This window comes from Eubalaena glacialis, chromosome 10, assembly GCF_028564815.1.
Source record: "Eubalaena glacialis isolate mEubGla1 chromosome 10, mEubGla1.1.hap2.+ XY, whole genome shotgun sequence".
In the NCBI taxonomy this organism is placed as follows: Eukaryota; Metazoa; Chordata; class Mammalia; order Artiodactyla; family Balaenidae; genus Eubalaena; species Eubalaena glacialis.
The window spans coordinates 64,850,945-64,870,209 of NC_083725.1; the positions used below are offsets into that span (position 1 = coordinate 64,850,945).

The 19,265-nt window shown below is 41.2% G+C and overlaps 1 protein-coding gene across 4 annotated transcripts in view; it reads left to right on the plus strand.

Moving 5' to 3' along the window:
- Positions 1–19,265, plus strand: part of GAB2 (GRB2 associated binding protein 2) — a 182,814-nt gene that overhangs the window by 150,170 nt on the left and 13,379 nt on the right. For all 4 annotated transcript variants that reach the window (XM_061204094.1, XM_061204095.1, XM_061204093.1 and 1 more), the window contains exons 3-4: positions 2,752–2,995; positions 18,359–18,951. In XM_061204094.1, the coding sequence (XP_061060077.1) occupies positions 2,752–2,995; positions 18,359–18,951 (837 nt within the window). The remainder of the gene's footprint in view (positions 1–2,751; positions 2,996–18,358; positions 18,952–19,265) is intronic.

Sequence of the window (19,265 nt, forward strand, 5' to 3'; positions counted from 1 at the left end):
CTAGCTCTGTGAGTAAACAGACTGGGTCACAGATTTGAATCCATAGCCTGAGCTGGAGGCAGAGGGCCCTAGAGCTGAGGATAGGTCGCTCTTCCTTTATACAGACCCACAAGCATTCAACATACGGGACATGAAGGATGAATTGGGTGACAAGGCAGGATAAGTAGGTTGTGACAAAATGGCTATTCTTGTCAGATTGGGGAACCTGGACTTTATTCTGAAGGTAATGAGGAGTCAGTGGATGTTACTGAGGGAGTATGACTTATTATGCTATATGTACTTCATGTGTTTAATCAACACATGATTATGGGGTTGTATCACAGACTGGGCTTCATTCTAGGGATAAAACTGTTACAAGAGAGACGGTATCTCTGCCCTTACTGAGTTGATAGCCTAATGTATGGAGTGATGAGAAAGAGGTTGGTGTTTTCCTGAAATTCTGTTTGAAACACAAGGAAGTACAGGTGGGAAACAAGATTGAAGAAATAAACAGGAAAGTGGTTTTTAAAAGAGAGAGCTTTGTAAGTCATCTTGAGGATAACAGGGATCCACTGACGAATTTTAAGCAAGGCAGTGACATAATGACATGACGTGGTTGCTGAGAAACAGGGAAGAGTCATAGATAATGCCTAGGTTTCTGGCTTGGGGAACTGATTGGATGGTGATGTTGATGTACTTCACTGAGATAGAGAACGCAGGAGGAGGAGTTCCGTTTAGATTGCTGAGCTTGACCTGCTTGTGGGACAGCTGAATGGAGATGCTCAGTAGATGGGCGTGGTGGGGGGTGGGGGGATATAAGACAGGAAGCCCAGGAGAGAGAACTGAGCTAGAGATTCAGATTTGCGAGTTGTTATCACATAGCTGAAGCTGTGAGAGTGGACAGGATACCCCCGGAGAGTCTCCAGAGTGAGAGTGAGGTCATAGGAGGGTCTGAGACAGAACCCTGAAGAAAGCCCCCATTGAAGGGCTGGGCAGAGGAAGAGGAGTCCAAAAGACCACAGATAGTGTAGAATGCACCAGAGGTTTCCCTTGCACCTTCCCTATGTCTCCTCAGGCAGCAGCTTGGGCTGATCCCCGGCGCTGGGCCTTCTCTGTCCCCCAGCATAAACCCTCTCCTCTGCCACTAGAGAGTTCATCTTGCAGGTCTAATGGAGTAATGAAGCCATTGATTCTGTTAACAAACATCCAGTTCACTACGAGACCTGTAATGGGAATTCATTTTGGAGGTCAATACAGCTGTCAATGGAACAGTTTTTCCCCAGAGGCCTGTGGCTTTTCCTGCTGTACGCTGGCAGAAGTTGTCTTGCCCTGCAGCAGAAGAGACTGGAGAGTCATTAATGCTGTAGAGCATCCATGAGCTGGTGATCCTGCCCAGGGCCATGAGAAGGGTACTAAAATAGGTCAGATAACAGGGAGTGGAAACAGAAGTATGTCCCCTCTGAAGTGCTTTGAATACCCATAGAAAGCCACCATCATCACCACTAAAACATTACCTCCCCCTAGCTATCACATTGCCAGAAATTACATCTTTAAATCTTTCTTTTGAACAAAAAGTTTCACTGTTGGAATTATTGTATGCTGAATGAATGTTTTTGCTTATTCTACAAAGACAGACTCAGAACTTTGTATGTACCTGGGCTTTATTAGGTAAATGCTGGCACTGTAGAGGTAACATCATCAGTCACTGATGATGCTTAGAAACCCATGGGCCAGGCAAAGAAGCAGGGTGACAGTGGATATAATGAAGCATGGGCCACGTGCTGTTAGCACCCAGAAGAATGGCCAAGTCCACGAAGGTTTCAGAGAGAATGTGATATCCGTGTAGGGTCTTAAAGTCTGTGTGTGAGTGCCAGAGGAGAAGAAGTGAAATCCAGGCAGAAGGAACAGCATAGGCCAAAACAAAGAATCATAAAAGGGGCTGGTGCATTCACAGACTGATGAAGCTTTCATATGCCTGGGGTATGGGAGGAGGGAAGCAGGAAATAGGTCAGACTGTGAAAGGCCTTGTATGTTGTGCTAAGGAATTTGGACTAAGCTTAGAGAGCCAGCCAAATGAATAATGCCCTTGGCTGGGGGTATTACATTCTAAACTACTATCTGTCTTTAATACCTCGCTTCCTTTCTAACACAACAGACGAGAGTTTAAGATAAGAGTTAAGAGAAAAAAGACCAATAGATGGAGAGTGGTGAGTACAAGATGTGGGGAACATCGTCCTTGGAGGACTTGGAAAGGCAGGCGGGAGGAGCTGGGACCAGTCTTAAGGGACCGTTCCAATTACATGTGCTTTTGTCATTAGTACAGTAACACACAGTCCAGGGACTCAGTAAATAAGTCTTCAGGAAGCAAAGCTTCATTTAACAAAACCAGCTTAGCTTTGAGGGAGGTGATGACAGCAGGAGCCACCAAAGAGAGGGAAGGCAGTGGCACTCACCGCCCCAGAGGCTGGCCTTGCTCGAGAGCCAGACTCGCACTTCTGGACCTCGAGTAGGCACACCTCCTGGAAGTGGCGCAGATACTGCCCAGGCTGTGATAGGGAGTCGCGTCCAGGAGCAGTACGGAGGTCCAGAGCCTGGAAGCCACAGCCCTGCTCTCTGGGAGGGCAGAGCCGGGGCAGGTGCATGAGGAAGAGAATGCTGCTGCTGGACCATTGCCTCTGCTCTTAGTATTTTCTCTTCGTCTGACAACCCAGTTTGGGATAAGGACACCTTCCCTTCCTTTACCATTCACAGAGCTCTTTCCCCTTTTCACAGACTCCCTGAGGAACATTTCCTCAGCCAATCACGGCCCCCGCTCTTCTCCAGCTGAGCTCAGCAGCTCCAATCAGCACCTTCTCCGAGAACGAAAATCCTCAGCCCCGTCGCACTCCAGCCAGCCAACCTTGTTCACCTTTGAACCCCCGGTGTCGAACCACGTGCAGCCCGCCTTGTCCACCAGTGCACCTCAGGAGTATCTCTACTTGCACCAGTGCATAAGCCGGAGAGCAGAAAACGCAAGGTAGGCAAGCAGTAGTTGGTTGAGTAACCACTCGCAGGGCCTAGTGCTTTTCAGCCTCTGCTTTTTAATTTTAAATACGTAAGAGTAAACTATTTTATCTTTCCAGGTGGGCAAATATATAATTATAAAACAAAACATCATTGTTTTTGCTTAGGCAACCTTCACATTTTATTGGTATCATCTACGTTGCTATACAATGATAATTGGATTCCAAAGAAGCCTCCCATGATCAAAAATCATGCTATAAAAATTTTTGGTTTAATTTGAAAAAAAGGCATTAGGAACTAGAGTTTCAGAATTGAAAAAAACAAAGTCAGTGCACTTGTTGGCCCTAAGAGTGTAATTATAAAACCTTAACATTGTTGAACAAATCCTTATTTCACTTTTGCTCGAGAGCTACAGTTCCATATGGCAGCCACTCTCCACATGTGGCTATTTAACTTTGAATCAGTTAAAATTAAATACAATTTAAAATTAAGTTCCTCAGTTATACTAGCCATATCTCAAGTACTCAGGAGCCACACATATCTAGTGGATACCATACTGGGTAATACAGATATAAAACATTTTCATCATCACAGTAAGTTCTAGAGCAAGGACTCCCTGCTCTGGAATAAGTTTTTGTTTTTCTAACACCATCAACTCTAACAGGTACAGAGCCTGTACATATTTTTATTACCTTTTATTCCCATTGTTAGGGTAAACAAAAGTGCAGAGCTGGTGGGCTTTGCCAGAGCTGGTTCCCAATTCTACCATGGCCAGCAGATTGTAAATTATGTTCCTTAATGAATTAATTTAGAAATATCTAATCTGTGTTATGAAAACTAAGGCAATTAGAGAACTGGCTGTATTAATAAATCATGTCACAGAGTATTTTCATGCATAATCTCCCTTAAACCAGTTAAACACACTGAGAGATCGCCAGGGTAGATCATTTATCTCCATTTCATGGATGGAGAAACTGAGACTCACAACTAATAAATGACAGAGATAGGACTAGAACCCAGGTTTCTCCGTTCTGGTCCTGTATTCTTTTCTCTACACTGTGCTGTTGTGGTTATGGTTTTCTGAGTCATTTTCATGCAACAGAACCTCCCAACACTCAATTTTAAGTCTGCCTGAAAAACCCATTTTCGTGAAGCAGCGTTGATTCATTTGTGAACTTTCACTAGTTCAGTCGACTTCCATCAACATACACATGAAGGGCTGAGTTCTAAAAAGGTAGAATGAATTAACCAAGATCACTGAACTTGTTAGTACCTGATTCTCCTGAACCACAGACCAGAGACAGTATAGTAGAATGAAAAGTATTTTACAGAGTGAAAAGTATTTTGCAGTCAGTCAGTTATGGGTTCAAATTCAGGTTTGGCCACCTCTTTGTGACCTTGGACCACATATTGAGCCTTTTTGACCTTCAATTTCCTTATCTGCAGAGTGGGAATAATTAATTCAAAGGCTTACTTAACGAGCATAAAATGGCAAAATATACCTAAGGTAGCCAGGAGGTAGGAGGTGCTCAGGCCATATTGCCAGATGCTCTCCTGTGCCGCCTCCCCTTCTACTACATGTAGGATTGCCTGGTAGCAGAGAATGCGAGGTCTTACAGTCATAATTCTAGTGAAAGACACAGCACTTTATATTAGTGCCTCTCGAACATTATTGTGCATATGAAATACCTGAGGATCTTGCTGAAATGCTGATTCTGATTCACTGGGCCTGGGGTGGGTCCTGAGATCCTGCCTTTCTGCAAAACTGCAGATGATGTCAGTGCAGACAGCAGATCGTACTTTAAGTGGAAGGCTTTATATAGTATTAACAACTGCCACCACCTCCAGTCCCATGATACTGCTAAAGCAACAGTGAACACATATATAAATGTCTCTGCTTGAATTAGCAGCTGGGGCCCACTCTCTGTACCCTCACCTCCTCTGTAAAACCTCTTTTAAATCTTCCTAGCTGGAATTCATTTTTCTCTGAATTCCCATAGCAGTTTTTGATGATCTTTCTCAGCATTTGGAACTTTCTACCTCATATTACGGATTTTTATATTAATATGTTACTGTCCTTTGGGACAGGACTCAGGGCACATAGTAGGTGCATAATAAATATTTGAACAAATCTGTGTTATGGAGGTAACATAATAGATGAGACAGAATTTATCTACAGCTGGGGAAGCAGCTTAATTGTGGGGCCTTGATCAAGTTGTGCTTTTCTCTGTGTCTTTGTTTTTACTTGTGTGGGTGTGGGAGCGAGAGGGTGATGAGCAGGATCTCAGGGAGATTTTAAAAAATAGTAAGTTCAAACGGTGTTTGTAGAATTCCAAGCAGGAAAGGAGGGCGGGAAGGAAGTTTTCTTCAGTCTAGAAGGATTATGTAGTTCCTGGTAATGGTGGAGTAGCATGCATGATACTAAACATACTGTAACAGTTATAAACTCTGGACAAAACATTTTAAAATCCTGTTCAAAGGCACTGAAGAGCAATCAAAAAGCAGGACGGATTTGACTCTTAAAACAAGGGACCAAAAAAAAACAAAAAAAAGGGACCCACGTTTAGTGAGATTGAATTTACATGGCTTTTCCTATGAAGGAAATTTCTATAACATATCATCCCAAATGTTCAGTATACAATGAGAAATTGCTGGACATCTGAAGAAACTGTAAAAGTTGACCTATAGTCCTAGAGAACTCAGGTCATAGAAACAAGTTAAAATCAACCCAGTTTTTGGAGCTAGCATACAAAGACTTTAAAATAGTTGTGTTACTTGCTTTAATCTATGGTGGGAAGAGGGGGTGGATAATGAGTAAAGAGATGGTGAAATTTAGGAAAGAGATAGAAACTTTGAAAAAGAACTTAGGAGTTCCAGTTCTGCTATGGTGGCAGAAGCCACCACAGGCTTCTATCCCTCCCACTAATTACAGATAAAAACTCTGGACAAAATATAATTACCCAAAGACTCTGTAAAGTAAAAGAAAGGAAGCAGATTATAGAGGGGAGCAAAACTTGGAGATGTGAGTACACAGGTAAATTTTCTGTCTCTGGTGATTTGTCCTGAGAGTGGGCTCCATCACAAAGCAGCACAGTGGGGCAGACTGCTGAAACTCTAATAGAAACCTCATCTTTCTGGTTAGAGGAACCAGAAAAGGAGCCCTTTGGGGACTGGAAAGGAGTGGAGTATCCCAGGGTGGAGGGAGCTAGTGAAGGGATTTCCTAATTCTGGGTATAAACCCACACAAGTCTCAGGGTCACCTTGAGCTACCCATGTGTGGGACAGACTCAAATCAGCATAACAAGAGCTTTGTGAACTAAACTGAGATTTTCACTACCACACGCAGAGGAGAAACAGAAGTTACAGGTTGAACCTGACCATATTGATTGCCTGCAAAAACAAAAACAACATTCTGCAGAGGATGATAAAAGAACCCAGAGTCTACACAACATAGTATCACAACATTCAGAATATAATCCAAAATTCCTCAGCCTACAGAGAGCCAGCAAACTAATTCTCATGGGAGAGCCCCAATATACCTAATGTTGAAACTACTACACACAGATTTAAAAGCCCATTTTATAACAGTATTCCTTATGATAAAGGAAAACACACTTGAAATTAATGGAAAGAAAAAGAAACTCTTTTCAACCCAGAAGTCTATATTCTGCAAAAGTATTCCTTCAGGAATGAAAACAAAATTAAGACACTCTCAGATGAAAGGGAAATAAGAGAATTTCCAAGAAATCTGATTTAAAGATATAATAAGACTAAAGCAAAGAAGTACCAGAAGGAAACTAAGATCAGGAGCGAAGAAAGAGCAGCAGAAATAGTAAATATCTGCATAATTATAAAAGACTATTTTTTCCCTCATAGGTTTAAAATATGTATGAGTGCTGAAAGCAAATATTAAACATTATCTAGTGGGGTTTTTATCTGTTTTTATTTCTCTTCAACCTGAAGAGCTTCCTTTACCATTTCTTGCCATGTGAGTCCCTGGTAACAGATTTTCCCAGCTTTCATTTATGTGGAAATACCTTTATTTCACCTTTATTTTTTAGAGATATTTTTGCTGGGTATAAAATTCTGGAATGATGGTTTTATTTTGGCATTCTAAAGGATGCCATTCTATAGTCTTCTGACCTTCATTGTTTCCGATGAGAGGTCAGCTGTTCTTTTTATTCTTATTTTCCTGTATGTAATGTATCTTTCTTCCTCTGAATGTTTTTTTTTTTCTCTTTTTTTAAAAAAAAATTGTGGTAAAATACACATAATATAAAATGTACCATCTTAACCATTTTTAAGTGTACAGTTCAGTAGTATTAAGTGCTTTCACATTGTTATGCAACCAATCTTTAGAACTCTTTTCATCTCTCAAAATTTAAACTCTCCACTCTTAAACAACTCCTGATTTCACCTTCCCCCTAGCCCCTGACAACCTCCATTCTACTTATCTGTATGAATTTGACTTCTCTAGGTAACTCATTTAAGTGGAATCATACAGTAGTTGTCTTTTTATGCAGTCCTCAAGGTTCATCTGCATTGTGGCATGTGTCAGGATTTTCTTCCTTTTTAAGGCTGAATAAATATTTCATTACATGTATATTCCACATTTTGTTTATCTGTTCATCCATTGTTAGACCCTTGGGTTACTTCCACCTTTTGGCTATTGTGAATAACGCTGCTGTGAACATGGGTTTATAAATACTCTTCAGGACTCTGCTTTCAGTTATTTGAGGTATATACCCAGAAGTAGAATTGCTGGGTCATATGGTAATTCTATTGTCGCTTTTTGAGGAATTGCCATACTGTTTTCCATAGTGGTTACACCATTTTACAACAGTGCACAAGGGTTCTAGTTTCTCCACCTTCTTGCCAACACTTGTTATTTTCTGGTCTCTTGATAGTAGCCATCCTAATGGGTGTGAGGTAGCATCTCATTGTAATTTTCATTTACATTTCCCTAATGATCAGTGATATTCAGCATCTTTTCAGGTATTTGTTGCCAATTGGTATATCATTTTTGGAGAAATGTCTACTCAGGTCCTTTGCCCATGTATTATCAGATTCTTTTGTTATTGTTGAGTTGTAAAAGTTCTTTATATATTGTGGACATTAACCCCTTATGAGATACATGATTTGCAAATATTTCCCCCATTCTAAAGACTGCCTTTTCACTCTATTGATTGTGTCCTTTGATGCACAGAAATGGTTTTAATTTTGATGTAATCCAATTTATCTCTTTTTACTTTTGTCACCTGTGTTTTTTATTTCATACATAAGAAATCATGGCCAAATCCAATTTCAAGAAGATTTTCCCCTGTTGTCTTCTCAGAGTTTTATTGTTTTAGCTCTTACATTTAGGTCGTTGATCCATTTTGCATTAAGTTTTGCATACGGTATAAGGTAAAGATCCAACTTCATTTTTCTGCATGTGTATATCTAATTTTCCCAAAACTGTTTGTTGAAAAGACTGTACTTTGCTCTGGGAAAGATCTTTCCCATGGTCTTAGCATCTTTATTGAAAATCATTGAGGGTTTATTTCTGGGCTCTGTATTCTCTTCCCTTTGTCTATATGTCCATCTTTATGCCAGTACCACACTGCTTTAGTTACTGTAGGTTTGTAATAAGTTTTGAAATCAGGAAGTGTGAGACCTTTAACTTTGTTCTCCTTTTTCAAGATTGTTTTGGCTGTTTGGGCCTCTGACTGATTTAAGTTTTTTTTCTTTATCTTTTTTCAGCAGTTTGACTGTGATATTCCTAACGTGTGTTTTTCTTTATATTTACTATGTTTGGGGTTCACTTGCCTGTCTGATTCTGTGTGTTGATATTTTTGATCCAGTCCAGCAAAATTTCTACCTGTATTTCTTCTGCCCCATTTTGTCTTTCCTTTCCTTTGAGGCTCATATGAAACTTCAGTTACTCATATGTTAGACCACTTGAAACTTACCTACATGTCACCGATACTATTCTTTTTTTTTTTCTATCCTTTTTCCTTTCTGTGCTCAGTTTGGATAGTTTTTCTAATTTATTTTTCAATTCTAGGATTTCCCCCCACCCTTTTTTTAATAATTTTTGAAGGGTAATAGAAGTACAGTCAATGCCATATATATAAAATGTCCTCATGCCCCTTTGTAATGCGTCCTTCCTTCTACCATATTCCTCAGAAACCACTGACAGTCTTTCTGTCGCTACATTAGTTTTCATTTTTTGGAATTTTACTTGAATGGAATCATAGAGTATCACTATTTTTTCTGACTTCTTTCAATCAGCATAATGCTTTTGGTATTCATTCATGTTGTTGCATGCATCATTAGTTTTTCCTGTTTATTGCTGAGTAGTTATTCAATGTATCTTTATATCACAACTTACTTATCCAGTCACATGTTGATGGGCAGTTGGGTCGTTTCCAGTTTTGGCTATTACAAATTAAGATGCATTTGTACATAAACAGTCACTAACAAATCTTGTATGGACATTTGTTTCATTTCTCTTGGGTAAATACCTAGAGAACTAGGTCGTTTACTGGTTAATTCTGTCAAATATTCAAACAAAATAGTACAAATATTACCCAAATTCTTTTTAGGAAACATAAGAGGAAGGAATCCTTTTGCAACTCATTTTTATATAACCAACATAACTCTACTACCAAAACCAGACAAAGATTATGAGAAAGAGAATTACAAAGCATTATTCCCTGTGATGATAGATGCAGAAATTCTTTTTTTTACAAAAAAGTATTAGAAAACAAATCCAACAAAAACAACAAAATATATATATATATTTAAAATGTGTGTGTGTATTTTAGGGATAATATATATTAGGGAATATATATGTTTGTATACATCATTAGGGATAAGACACCATGACAAAGTAATGTTCATCCCAGGAATACAAGGTTGGTTTGACATTCAAAAACCAACCGATATAATTCATCACATTAAGATAAATAAAGGAGAAAAATCATATAATCATCACCTCAATAGATGCTAAGAAAGTATTTGACAAAACTTAATACCTCTTCATAAAAAATATTTCTTAGCAAACTGTGAATAGAGGAGAACTTTCTCAAACTAATAACAGACTTCAAAGGATAACCTACAGCTAATATCATACCTAATGGAGAAGTAGTAAACATATTCCCCTAATATTGTAGACAAGGAGAGAATACCTGCTCTCACCACTTCTATTCACCATTGTACTAGAAATCCTAGCCAGTTCAATAAGGGAACAAGAAAAATATAAAAGGCACAAATATCAGAAAGGAAGATGTAACACTGTCTCTATTTGCAGGTAACATGATTGTTTATATAAAAAATCCTGAAGAATATAGAAAATACTAGAATTAATAAGTGAATTTAGCAAGGTCACAGGATAAAAGATTATTATACAAAAATTAATTTTTACATACTAGCCTCGAAAAATTGGGAAAATGAACTTTAAAAAATTCTCTATATAATGATGCCCCCAAAATGGACTAGTTAGTAATAAATTTAACAGAAGACATGCAAGATCTCTTCACTGAAATCACTATCTAACATTGCTGAGGTAAATTAAAGACCTAAATATGGAGAGTGATAATATACTACAGTTATGAATTGGAAGACCCAATATTATTAAAATGGCAATTCTTCCCAAATTAATCTGTAGATTCAATGCAATCCAAATAGAAATCGCAACTAGCTTTTTCATAGAAATTGATAAGTCAATTCTAAAATTTACATGAAAATGCAAAATATGCCAAAATGTGAATAGCCAGAGAGAGTGGCATGGACACATATACACTACCAAATGTAAAATAGATAGCTAGTGAGAAGCAGCCATATAACACAGGGAGATCAGCTCAGTGCTTTGTGACCACCTAGAGGGGTGGGATAGGGAGGGTGGGAGGGAGACGCAAGAGGGAGGAGATATGGGGATGTATGTATATGTATAGCTGATTCGCTTTGTTATAAAGCAGAAACTAACACACCATTGTAAAGCAATTATACTCCAATAAAGATGTTTAAAAAAATGTGAATAGCCAAAGAGATCTAAAAAAAAAAGTTAGAGGGCTTATACTACCTGATTTCAAGACTTTCTGTCAAACTACGGTTAGACAAGACAGTGTTGTATTGATGAAAGGGTAAGCATACAAATCACTAGAACAGATTAGTGAATCTAGGGGGTAGAATGAAAAAATATATGTATGATTTTGACAAAGGTGCCAATAGGGAAATGAAAGTCTTTTCAACAAATGGATATCCATATAAGAATTTTTTTAATTTTTATTTTATATTGGAGTATAATTGATTAACAATGTGTTAGTTTCAGATGTACAGCAAAGTGATTCTGTTATACATATACATGTATTTATTCTTTTTCAAGTTATTTTCCCATTTTAGGTTATTACAGAATATTGATCAGAGTTTCCCTGTGTTATACAGTAGGTCCTGGTTGGTTATTTTAAATATAGAGTGTGTACCTGTCAGTCCCAAACTCCCAGTCTGTCTTTCCCCTCAGCCCTTCCCCACCGGTGACCATAAGTTCATTCTCTAAGCCTGTGAGTCTGTTTCTGTTTCATAAATAAGTTCATTTGTATCATTTTTTTTTAGATTACACATATAAGTGATATCATATGATACTTTTCTTTCTCTGTCTGAGTTACTTCACTCAGTATGACAATCTCTAGGTCCATCCATGTTACTGCAAATGGCACTATTTCATTCTTTTTAATGGTTGAGTAATATTCCATTGTGTATATGCACCACATCTTCTTTATCCATTCATCTGTCAATGGACATTTAGGTTACTTCAGTGTCTTGGCTATTGTAAACAGTGCTGCAGTGAACATTGGGCTGCATGCAATATCTTTTTCGATCCATCTCCCAGAGTAATGGAAATAAAAATAAAAAACAAATGGGACCTAATTAAACTCAAAAGCTTTTGCACAGCAAAGGGAACCATAAACAAAACATATAGGAATGTTTTTAAAAACCTTTACTTCATATCACACTACTCAAAAGTTAACTCAAAAGTATCAGAGACCTAAATGTAAAGTCTAATACTGTGAAACTTATAGAAGAAAACATCTCTGATCTTGGGGCAAACAAAGATTTTTGTATAGGATTTAAAAAGCAGGAATCATAAAAGAAAAAAAATGATAAAGTAGTTTTTATCAAAGTTAAAACTTTTGCTCTTCAAAAGATCCCATTAAGAAAACAAAATGACAAGTCACCAAATGTGAGAAAATATTCAAAACACATATCTGACAAAGGATTTATTTGTAGAATATGTAAAGAGCTATTACAAGTCAGTAAGAAGACAAGCAACCAATTTTTTTTTTTAATGGGCAAAAGATTTGAACAGGCACTTCACAAAAAAAAAAAAAATAGATATAAGAATGACCAATAAGCTCATGAAAAGATGCTGAAACATCAGGGAAATGCAAATTAAAACCTCAGTGAGGTTTTGCTTCGTCTCCCCTGGAATGGCTAAAACAAAAAGACTAGCAATGCCAAGTGCTGGCAAAGTATGTGGATGGGCTTTATCCATGCGCTGCTTCTGACATTCACATTACACACTAGGTACTCTGGAAAAAGGAATAATGCTTTACAGTTTACAAAGCACTTTTATGTTAGTTACCTCATTTGATCTCCAAAATAATCTTACAGGGTTACTTTTGAGTAGGGACTTTGAGAGAGAACCAGCTCATTCATCTCTGCCTAGCATAGACATAGATATGCCTGATTATTGTAGTGAAATAGTATTTAATGAGGCCAATAATACCAGCCTTCTATCTATCCCCTTCTACATTTATGAGGGATCCTGATATATAGTTACAACAAATGAAACATCTTAGAGATAAAACCATGACTTTTTTATTATTACTCTTACTATACTACTAGCCACTAATATTTCTTCAAGTACCAGATAGTATGTATTCTGGTTAAAATGACTTCAGTCCTCAAACTCCAGCTCTTCCACTGAGCTAAAATAAGTAATAATTCAGAATAGTAACTATTGCCAATGGAAGGAGTTTTGAATGACACTGTCAAGACAAGCAGGATCTTTTTTGTTTTTGAAAACAAATTAGTTTCACTAGATTTATTTTTGCCCTCTAGCATTTGGGGCCTCATTCTAGATTCTAGCCAATCTCTGTCTTCTTATTTCAAGGAGGCTGTTAAACCTGTAACATGTGATGTGTTGTGGTGTGTGGTGGGTCACATTCCCTGGAAAGCCATAATTCTGGTGAGGGTTGAGGGAAGTGAAATTTCAAGTAACGATATTCCAGAATGAAAGCATCACTGACCCTGCAGCACTATTCTACAGAGAGATAGGGGGTAAAAAGTAAAATCAGAAATGTCAATGGAGAACTTACCTGTGATTAATCATTTCTAAGGCTCATTCTCCCAGTGGCTTTGATTGACCAAAGGCAGAATATACAGCTTTTACCTTCATTTAATTTCACATATACAGCTTTTCTCTGTAACCACAGAGAGAAGGCAGGCTCAATATTGCAGCCAGAAGAGTTTGAGATACAAAGATCACCTCACCTCTTAGAGATTGTGGGACAAAATTTTCTGAGTTTTCTTCCCTCACAGGAAGGATCCATTTGGAATGAGTCAGATACAGAAGGATGGTCCAAATGACCTCTTAGGATTGCCAGTGACAGGTACAGAACTCTAAATGGTGGCTAATTTACTTACAAGCATTCGATTATACTCTAATTTTAAAAAATAGCAGAAAAAAAAATTAAACTGGCCCTTTATTGTTATAAGGTACTTGGCATCTTGTAGAGTGGAAGGAGTGAAATTGTGGTGTAGTATGTTACATAACATGAGAAAATGTACAAAAGAACAAGTGCAAAATAAAGTGGCTGGGAAAAACTAGGACAGCATTCCTAACAGCCAAGAGAGAGGTTTGGGTTGATATTAAAACCAAAGCATGTACAAGAGGTGGTGTGATAGCCCCATCCACCTGGGGCTCTGGGAGCAGCTGGGAGCCAGGAATGGAAAGGAAAAGCTGCTGGGCTTGGGGGAGCATTTTCTCCCAAACTTCTCTCTGCCCCCAAGGAGCTCCCCTATACACTTGTGTTCGAGTATCTTCTGGCACCATGTCTGCCATTTATTGTTTTTCTCACCGGATGTGTGAGGGTAATACCTGTCTCTCAGAACTGTCAGGAGGATTAAAAGCTACATTACATGTGATGTGCCTGGCACAGTACTGTGCTCATTTTATGAGGCCTCTGTCAGCCCAGAGCCCTGGAAGAGAAACCTTTCTCCAAATCCACTGCTTCCAGGAATCTGTCCCAGAAAGCAACTCAGCACATCATGGTGGCACAGGCCTGAGTAAAGGTCTACATGAAAGCAGCAAAGGCCACAGGACTTCTAAGTGCTCAGAATTCCCCCTCTTGATTCTTGTCCAAAGGGAGCGCCCTGTAGCCATGTGGGTTTTGGGGCAGGGAGTCCAGGGACCTGGGTGCTGGAACCAGTTCTGCTACCATCCAAGTGTATACCTTCGGGCAAGTTTGCTTCCCTTGTTCAACTCCTTTCACCTGATTCTTGAAGTAATGGTCAGTCCCCCTCAGCCTGCATCGGTATCATCTACCACATGCCAGGAACTATGCCAGGGGACAGGATATGGTGCCCTGCCTTCTAGAAGCACAGGGTCAGGTAGAAGTGGAAAGACACAGACCCAAATAAATTTCACACAAGATGAGTGTTGTGATGGAAGCAGAGTGCTGTGGGAGCAAAGGAGGAGTGGTGAGTAAAGTGACAAGGAGACTTAGAGGACCTAAAACACCATTGTGGAGCAAAAAGGCTTCTTTGGCACTTTGTGTAAGATTTTGATGCATCAGGGAAACATTCCAGAGAAAGGTAAATTATGTGAGCCCAGGGCTGGAGCTCAGGGAGGGTGTTTAGGGATGAGCGAGTAGTTCTGTGACTGGAGAGGAGATGCCACGACAGCGGGAGGTTGAGACATGAGCTCATGTGTTCTGAAGAGGAGGGGTTTCAATCTGCTGCTCCAGAGGGTTCAGGCCAAGCTCAGGAAAGGGCACGGCAGCACCAACGCTTTTCTTTCTTTGTTTGTTTATTTATACATTCCTTTGCTTGTTCATTCAACAAACATTTATTCACTATTTACTATGTGACAAGCACTGATCCCGGTGCAGATGAGAGAAATGAATAAGACACAGTTTCTTCTTTCCTCAAGGAAATCACAGTCTGACGGAGGAGATAAGTAACAATGGTACGTAACACAGATGACAATTGACGCCTGCTCCAAGAACAGAGTTGAGCGAGTGATTGCTTGTGCTGGGAGCTAGAGGATGTAAGAAACAGCTTCAGAAGATGTGCCATTTGAGCTGAGTATGAGCTTGCCAGACTGGAGTCAGAGGCCTTCCAGACAGAACAAACAACACAACAAGGCACGGAGGCCTGACTGCCTAGGGCATACAGGGACACCTGGGCAGCTGACTGAGTAGACCCTAGAGTGGGAAGGGGAACTGGGGAGGAGAGATTGGAGAGGTGAGTTGGTGTTGGAATATGACTCGGTCCTAAAGGCATTGAGGCAGTTTTGAAAATGGTTAAGCTGGGAAGGTAAGAAAGTAAATGTGAGCGGGATAAAGAGGATCAGAGAGGTCCTAGGCTGATGGTAGGGAGATGGGTTATTACCCCTTTCATTATTGCAGAAGAAAATCAGGAGGACCTGAATTGGGGTGGATTCAATAGGACCTGATGTGATTATTGAGTGAGAAATCATAACGTAACTCCAGGTTTCAGCTTGAGTGGCTGGTGCCTTTCCCAAACTGGAGAGTCAGGAGGAAGATGATGAGTTCACTCTTGCATATGTTTAAGGTGACTGCAGTATACCTGCAATGCTCTCCCCACCCCTACACCACCTTAAAATCTTTCAAAGACTCCCACTTTCATCAGCCCGGGCCTGGCCCCTCCACGGTCATCTCTGAGCCCCGCCTCCTAAGGCACTTGCTCCAGCCTGAGCAGCTTGCGGTTCCTTGAACTTGCCAGATTGTGTTCTACTTCTGTGTGCCTCTAACTGGAACACCTTTTCCCTTCTCTTGCCTTATGCCAGGCCAGTTGCCAGAGTCAGTCAGAGGTGACATCTTTGGAGAAGCCTCCCCTGACATTCTGTACCACCACCACCAGGGAGGGTTGGTATAAATCTGTCAACAGCCGCTTACTCACTGGCTTGATTATAAGATTTGTACACAAAGGGACTTCCCTGGTGGCGCAATGGTTAAGGATCCGCCTGCCAATGCAGGGGACGTGGGTTCGATCCCTGGTCCGGGAAGATCCCACATGCCGTGGAGTAACTAAGCCTGTGCGCCACAACTACTGAGCCTGCGCTCTAGAGCCCGCGAGCCACAACTACTTCAGACTGCGTGCCTAGAGCCCGTGCTCCGCAACCAGAGAAGCCACCGCAATGAGAAGCCCACGCACCACAACAAAGGGTAGCCCCCGCTCGCCACAACTAGAGAAAAGCCCGCGCGCAGCAACGAAGACCCGATGCAGCCAAAAATAAATAAATAAATTTATTTTTTTTTTAAAAAGATTTGCATGCAGGTCAACTCCTCTACCACTGTGCCCCCTCCCCCAGGGCAGGAGGCTTCTCTGTATCCATTGTGCCTGGCCCAGGTGGAAGGTAGGATATCAGTAAATGTTTTTCAAATGAACAAATCCAGATAGGGCATCCACCAGCATTGGAAATTCCAAAAGACAAAATGAAAGGCACCAAAGACAAACGGACAGATGTGAACAATGTGAACACCTTATGTCTACCATTGGCTCCCTGGTCCTCTGCTCCAGGCACTTCGTTATCTAAAGGCTAGATGTTCAATGATCTAGGCCATGCCTGTCGGCTTGGTTATGCGTGTGGAATGAAATAGGAAGGGAGAGAGAAGACGGAGGACCAGAGAGGAGGGCCGCGGAAGGTTTGGGGACTGAAATGGAAGTCCTAGCCATCAAGGATGCAAGTTTACCCAAGAGAGAACTTGGCTGCCTAGACACCTGTTTCCCTTCCTCTTTCTAAGCTGATGGGCCTTATTTTCTATCACCATCTGGTGGCCACATCCACAAATAACAAGCTCCCCATGAGCTGAGAGAGCTTGTATAAGACGGAAGTTCCATGGATTGGCCTCGGTGGGTTAAGAGCTGCCCACCCCCCTTAGAGATAGCATGCAAATTTGTATGTATGCGAGACTTGCCTTATTCTGGTGAGAAGTGCCAAGAGCTTTTTATCAGATTCTTAAAGAGGCATATAGCCTCCAAAAAGCTGAGAATCACCACTAAATGATTGTTCTAGAATAGCGATTCCTTTATTTCCCCCAAATGGAATCCTATGAAGAATCATACTGTACAAGAGAGAAAAGCAGACCTGAATCTCTACTTGCTCAGAACATCACCTTCTAATTTCCTAAGGCACCTACGCAGAACACAGAATCCAGTTTGGAAACCATGCTAATACAGCCAAAGGGTTGTGGAGTTTCAGAACCAGATGGACCCTTAAGAGCTATTGAGACACACCAGGTCCTGCCTTGGGGAAGGAGCCTTGGTGAAGCCCACAGAGCATATCAGTGGCGGGAATGGAACCTGCACAAATCCCTTCGCGCCCCCGCTCCCCCCAGATCGTTTTACTTTTTTAATCTTATTTCCTCAAAACATGAATTTTTAAAAAGTAATAATCAAAACCTTTTCTGTCCTGAATATAGTTCCCAAACAGGAAAACATTTTTCCTGTAGAATTTTAGTCTTCTGGAAAGAGATATTTTCCCCTCTAAATGCCTCTCAATGAACCATAATATATGATGGAAAATAAATCTATGGCTTACATTTGAATAGTTCTGTATAACTTAGAACAATACATTAGCTGACTTGTTTTACAGTGGGAAAACTGAGACTCAGATAAAATGACTTGCTATTTTCTGATACCAACTTAAGGGTTCTTTCCGCTATCTCACAGCCTTTGTATACAAATGCGTATATTTTGTGGCACTTAAAACAGTAAACAAGTGTGTGGTATAACTAGCTTGTTTATATATATTTGGGGAGGTAAGACCAACCTCTGCTAATCACAGCCATTTGGGAGTAGGGGAAGGGATAAAGGCTAACACTGAACATATACTTACTAGATACACTAGAGTCCAATTTCTAAGCAACCTTCAAAGCATGATTTTAATCACCATTTTTGCAGACGCATTTACTAAAGCTCAGAGAGAAAACGTGCCTTGCCCAGATAACCCTCAGGCCTGCCAGCCTCCTCAGCCTGTGTGTTCCACACCACCTAGCTGCACAGGGTTTGAACAGGCCTGCTTGCCTCGCTGGTGGGCAGCCCCGGCCTCCTCTAACCCCCGCACCCCCTTCTTTCTGTCTCTTAGGAGCGCCAGCTTCTCTCAGGGCACCAGGGCCTCATTTCTCATGAGGAGCGACACGGCCGTGCAAAAACTTGCCCAGGGCAACGGACACTGTGTCAACGGGGTCAGTGGTCAAGTCCATGGCTTCTATAGCCTCCCCAAGCCAAGCAGGCACAATACAGAATTCAGAGACAGTACCTACGACCTCCCCCGGAGCCTGGCCTCCCATGGCCACACCAAGGGCAGCCTCACAGGCTCTGAGACAGATAACGAGGACGTGTACACCTTCAAGATGCCCAGCAACACCCTGTGCCGTGAGTTTGGGGACCTCCTGGTGGATAATATGGATGTTCCGGCCACCCCACTCTCAGCCTACCAGATCCCTAGGACATTCACACTGGACAAGAACCACAACACCATGGCAGTCGCCGCTCCTGGGGACTCGGCCGTAGCCCCCCCGCCCCGGCCCCCCAAGCCAAGTCAGGCAGAAACACCTCGATGGGGCAGCCCTCAGCAGAGGCCTCCAGTCGGTGACAGCAGCAGATCGGCCTCTGCCGCTGCAACCATCCCCAGGCGCAATACCCTCCCAGCCATGGACAACAGCCGACTTCACCGAGGTCAGTGTGAGCCCTTGCTGAGGCCGGGGGGAAGGGCGGTGGCACCGGGGTTCTCAGTAGCGTGCGGGTTCTTGGCCATCCATGCCAAGGAGACTTAAGTCCCACCCAGGTCACTGATACTCACAGGTTTAGGCATGTTCTACCCAGACCTTTCCTAGTTTGTCCTCTAGCACTGGAGGCTATTAGTGGACACCACAATGGCAAGAGTTTAGCAGAACCTGCCTGCGAGAAGTTACTGCTCTACTAAGGAGGTAGAAGATTCTTGGTTAACCACAGTACAGCATATTATGGGTTTAGAGGTCCAAATCATAGTC